Source organism: Peromyscus maniculatus, chromosome 2 (genome assembly GCF_049852395.1).
Source record: "Peromyscus maniculatus bairdii isolate BWxNUB_F1_BW_parent chromosome 2, HU_Pman_BW_mat_3.1, whole genome shotgun sequence".
NCBI lineage: Eukaryota > Metazoa > Chordata > Mammalia > Rodentia > Cricetidae > Peromyscus > Peromyscus maniculatus.
The window spans coordinates 150,982,584-150,988,504 of NC_134853.1; the positions used below are offsets into that span (position 1 = coordinate 150,982,584).

Genomic DNA, 5,921 nt, shown 5'->3' on the forward strand with positions numbered 1-5,921 from the left:
GGTACCAAAACTGCCACCCCAGAACTCTAGCTAAGGACTTTGAGAACTCGTTCTGAGCTAACAGCTTGCTGCTTAGGGCAAATCTCTTTATGAGACCTGCTAGACGTTTCTTCACAATCTGCTTCAGTAACTTTGGCTGTAAAATGACACCAGGGCTGGGGTGTAGCTCAGTAGTAGAGTGCATGCTAAGTATGTGTGAAACCCTTCATTTGATTTCCCAGTATTATCAATTATGGAAAAAAAGTATGCACAACTAATGAAATTAACATAATGGTTCTATTTACCAAAAATAACTTGAGGTGTAATGAACAAAAAAATTGAAACATGCTCAGTACATACAAATTTTTGTGCGAGTTGTAAATAGTCCACTTTGTGAAATTCCATAGGACTAGTTAAAAAACAAACAAAAAACCACAAAGAAAAAGAAACAAGCTGAGTGGTGGTGCATGCTTTTAATTCCTTTAATCTTGGTACTGGAGGCAGAGGCAGGTGGTCTCTGAGTTCCAGGACAGCCTGGTCTACAGAGTGAGTTCCAGGACAGCCAGGGCTGCACAGAAAAACTCCGTCTCAAACAACAACAACAACGACAACAACAAACCCCCCCCCAAAAAAAAAGAAAAAAGAAAATAAAAAAAACAAAAGTGGGCTGGTGAGATGGCTGGGTGGGTAAGGTGGTTTTCACCGAGCCTGGTGCTCACAGCCTGGTGCTCACAGCCTGGCCATGACCTGAGTTTGCTCCCCAGGACCTGCATGGTAGGGACTGGAAGCCTCGAACAAGTTGTCCTCGGACCTCTGTGGCACAAACACACTCACCCCCATCCCCAGACCTTCTCCACACCTAAAAGAACTGTTTAAAACACACACACACACACACACACACACACACACACACACACACACTAAAACAGCTCAGTGAGTAAAGGCACTTGCCAAGCCTGACAACTGAGTTCAGTCTCCAGGACCCACAAGGTAGGAAAGAACCAATTCTTCCACGTTGTCCTCTGACGTGGACATACAAGCTGTGGCATGTACACACACACACACACACACACACACACACACACACACACACACACAAGGAAGATGTAATTTGAGAGAAATTTTAATAAAACAAAGCACTAGTGTGTTAGACCAGAACAAACCCCAATATTTGTCAGAGCATGCCCAATGACTGACAGCTAGTCTGGAAGCTGCTTAGACAGGGCTTCTGCAGGTCACAGGGCTGCTCTGGCCTTTGCCTGTTCAGTCTGGTTTGTTCATGTTTGAGATTTAGTGAGACAGTGATCTCAGTTCTTCTAATAAAGTACTGTTTCTTCTCCTGAAGCCAGCCAGTACTGACGCTTGTTGCATGTAAATGAGGCTGTAAGTAATGAAATAACCAATGTAGTGTATCTCAAAGAGTATTTTGTGGAATGTCATGGGCCGGAAGTGGTGGCCTCTACCTATAGTCCCAGTACTCTGGAGGTTGGGGCAGAAGTATCAGGAGTTGACCTAAACAACACATTGGATTCTGGACTAGCATGGATTAAGAGATTACATAGCAAATTCCAGGTCAGCCTGGGATGCACAGGGAGACCCTGCCTTAACATAAGAACCAGAGCCAAACATAAAGGCTTATACCTGTGATCTCAGCATTTGAGAGGTTTAGGCTTAAGGCTAGCCTGTGCTACATAGTGAACTCCAGACTAGCCTGAGATACAAAGACCTTATGCTCAAAAGCTAAAAGTGGGCTAGCACAGTGGGTCACACCACTATTCCTACCACCTAGGAAACAGTGGCAGGCAAATAGAAACCCCGAGTTTGGGCCAACCTGGTCTATAGCAAGTTCCAGGCCAGCCAGGGCTACACCGTGAGACCTCAGTTCCAAACAAACAAATAAGACAGGCCTGGTGGCACAAGCCTTTAATTCTAGCCCCTGGGAAGCAGGCTGATCTCTGTGAGTTCAGGACAAGGCCAGCTTAGTTAACACAGTGAGTTCTGGGCCAGCCAGGACCACAAAGTGACAGACCCTGTCTTTCTGTTTTGGTTTTCAAGATAGGGTTTCTCTGTGTAGCCTTGGCTGTTCTGGAACTCCTCTTAGACCAGGCTGGCCTCAGACTCAGAGATCCATCTACCTCTGCCTCCTGAGTGCTGGGATTAAAGGCATGAACCACCACCACCACCACCACCACCACCACCACCACCACCACCACCACCACCACCACTGCCTAGAGACCCTGTCTCAAAACAACAAACAAACACAATAGGGGCTGGAGACAGCTCAGTAGTTTTAAGAACACTGGTTTTTCTTCCTGACGACCTGGGTTCAATCCCCAGTACCCACATGGTGGTTCACATTTGTCTGTAACTCCAGTTCCAGGGGATCTGAACACTTTTCTGGCCTCCTTGACATCAAGCATGCACGTGATGCACAGACATACATTCAGGCAAACATTCTTTTTTTTTTTTTTTTTCAAGACAGGGTTTCTCTGTGTAGCTTTGCGCCTTTCCTGGGACTCACTTGGTAGCCCAGGCTGGCCTCGAACTCACAGAGATCCACCTGGCTCTGCCTCCCGAGTGCTGGGATTAAAGGCGTGCGCCGCCGCCGCCGCCGCCGCCGCCGCCGCCGCCGCCGCCGCCGCCGCCGCCGCCGCCGCCGCCGCCGCCGCCGCCGCCGCCCGGTGCAAACATTCTATACATGTCACATTTAAAAAACAAAACAGGGCTGGAGAGATGGCTCAGAGGTTAAGAGCACTGGCTGTTCTTCCAGAGGTCCTGAGTTCAATTCCCAGCACCCACATGGTGGGTCACAACCATCTGTAATGAGATCTGGCACCTTCTCTTCTGGCTTACAGGCATATGTGCAGGCAGAACACTATACATAATAAATAAATAAATCTTTAAAAAAATAAAAATAACAAAACAAAACCCATCCACATCCACATACCAACACACATGAAATTCCCAAGGGCTGGGGCTGTAGCTTGGTCAACAGGATCTTGAAGGAAACACTGAGGATACAACTCCAACACTGTTTCAAAACCAAGTGTGGTGACTCATGCTTGTCATCTGAACACTTGAGTGGCGGAGGCAGGAATCAGGAGTTCAAGGTCATCTTCAGCTACATTAAAAAAATTTTCTTAAGAAAACAAAAGTAAGTGCAAACAAACAAAAATAGTATATCCATCCTTTTTCTAGTTTAAGCAGGTTTTGTTCCCAGCTTGAGAATTTCATTCTGATCAGTCCCCGAGTGATGTTAATGGCACTGGCTTGTGGAGTTTTCTAAACATGCCTCAATGGAGGGGTGGAGTGGGGCTGGAATCCCATGTGAATCTTACAACTGTGCCGTTTGTGTTTAGGACTTTACATGACTTGAACAGGATTTTGCTATTATTTAATACTTGTGGTGGTATATGACTTTAATCCCCATACTCTGAGGCAGAGGCAGGTAAATCTCTGAGTTTGAGGCCAGCCTGGTCGACATAGTATAAGTTCCAGGACAGCCAGGGCTACATAGTGAGTTCCAGACCAGACAGAGTTATAATAGTGAGACTCTGTCTCAGAAAAACAAACCAACTGTGTCTTTCATTTCAGCATACTGTAATAAAAATGCTGTGAGTCATAATTTTCACAAAGTTATACACACACACAATCAGGAAGCTCTGGTTTCCTTGACTTCAAGCCGCCACCCCACCCCACCCCCCAAACAAAATCTGGGCCCAAAACTCTATATTGAGTATAGGTAATACTGGATTATTCCTAACAACTTTCTCTCTCTCTCTCTCTCTCTCTCTTTTTTTTTAAACTTATTATGTATACAGTAGTCTGCCTGCAGGCCAGAAGAGGGCATAAGATCTCACTACAGATGGTTGTGAGCCACCATGTGGTTGCTGGGAATTGAACTCAGGAGAGCAACCAATGCACTGAACCTCTGAGCCATCTCTCCAGCTCCCTGGCAACCTTTTCAATGCCTAGTGCTGGGATCATACTCAGGCTCTAATGCATGCCTAGGCATTACAGTCCAGCCTGTGTGTTTTTTTCTTCTTCCTTTTTTGAGGCATAGGCTCATTCAGTCCAGACTATACCTTTTTTAAGAGTTTGCTGCCAGGCAGCGGTGGCACACACCTTAATCCCAGCAGTCGGGAGGTAGAGCCAGGCGGATCTCTGCGAGTTTGAGGCCAGCCTGGTCTACAGAGTGAGATCCAGGACAGGCATCGAAAACTCCACTGTCTCAAAAAAAAAAAAAAAAAAAAAAAACTCATTTGAAAAAATGCATTATTGGTGTTTCTCCTCTGTGTCTGTCTGTGCACATGTGCAGTGTCTGAGGACAGAAGAGCGAGTTAGATACCCTGGGACGGGAATTATATGTGAGCCACCAGAGCCAGGTGCTGTGAACTGAGTCTAGGTCCTCTAGAAGAACAGCCAGGGCTCCTTTTGTTTTTTTCAAGACAGGGTTTCTCTGTGTCGTCCTGGCTGTGCTTCGATTAAAAGGCTTGTGCTACCACTGCCTGGCTCGCATATGAGTTCTAATTCCAGTTGTCTCAGTTTGCAAAATTAGAGCAATAGCTAGTTGATAGCCCTTCAAGTAATGCGATGCTATTATTTCTGGTCCTTGGAAATAGTCTTTCCTCTGCTCGCCACACTGCTCCTAAGCTTCATGCACTGGATTGGGAGTTATATCTCAAAATTTATCTGCATCCTTTGATTAAATTCAGGTCTGTGTCATCTCCTCTCCTCACTCTACTTAGAAGAGTCCTGCCTAATTCACTTGATTGGAGGAGTAGTGTCTGTCCCCCTACCACCCTCTGTAGATCAGACGCTTCAGACATGATTTACTGGTGAGAATTTATTATCTGTTAGTAGCACACAGACCAAGTATTAATCACTCAGAATCACGTCTCTACAGAAGTGGGGAATAATGCAGGCCATTCTGTGGGGGCCACATGCATTTAATGATGATGGTGATGCAGGTTTTTTATCTTCTTCTTGTGCCGGTCAATCTGTTTCTGCAGACGCTCAATCTCCTCCTCGTGGTGCTTAATCTCTTCTTCATGGTGTTTCCTGAGGGCTGCCAGCTGTTCTTTAGTCTTCTCTCTATACGGAGACAGTGGATGAGGGTTTATTTCAATCCTCCATCCAAAGAGACCTTTATTACATTTATTTGTGAGTATAGATGTGTGTGTGTGTGTGTGTGTGTGTGTGTGTGTGTGTGTGTGTGTGTGGAGCTTGTGGGAGTCGGTTCTCTCCTTCTACCACATGAGTCCCTGGCATCAAAAGTCAGGTTCACAGTCTTGGTTACGAGGCACCTTGACCCTCTGAGTCATTTCACTGACTCCCAAGGAGATTTTTATTCATTACCTGGGAGACTTAAGGCAAACAGGATTAGTGGCTCACTGAGTAACCCCAGCACCTTGAGGGCTGAGACAGGAGGGGTCACTGAAAGTTTGAGGCCAGCTCCAGTTCCAATACAACTTAAAATACAGAGTGCAACTGTCTTGGAAGCCCCAAAATCAGGGGCTGGAGTGATGGCTCAATGGTCAAGAGCACCTGCTGCTCTTGCAAAGGACCCAGGTTCAGTTCCCAGCACTTACATGGTGGCCTACAACCATCTGTAATTCCAGCTCTAGGGGATCCAATTGTCTTTGGATAAGTTCCTAATTTAAGCTTACTGAGTTGGGACTGTGAATATGGCTCAATGATTGTTCTCGTAGAAAACTCAGGTTACATAACTGTAGCTTCAGGGGATCTACTGCCTGGCCTCTGAGGGTCCCCACATACTTGGTACAAGCATGCATGCATGTATGCACACACACACACACACACGTTTAAATAAAGATGTACACAACCATAATCAGCTTTTTTTAAAAAAGATTTAAAAAAAGATTTATTATGTATACAATGCTCTGCCTGTAAGTATGCCTGTAAACCAAAGGGAGCACCAG

The 5,921-nt window shown here is 45.8% G+C and overlaps 1 protein-coding gene across 1 annotated transcript in view; it reads right to left on the reverse strand.

Moving 5' to 3' along the window:
• Positions 1–4,810: 4,810 nt before the first annotated feature.
• Atp5if1 (ATP synthase inhibitory factor subunit 1) overlaps positions 4,811–5,921 on the reverse strand; it is a 3,068-nt gene continuing 1,957 nt past the window's right edge. Inside the window, exon 3 of the mRNA XM_006975596.4 lies at positions 4,811–5,073. Coding sequence (XP_006975658.2) covers positions 4,929–5,073 — 145 coding nt within the window. The 3' untranslated portion in view covers positions 4,811–4,928. The remainder of the gene's footprint in view (positions 5,074–5,921) is intronic.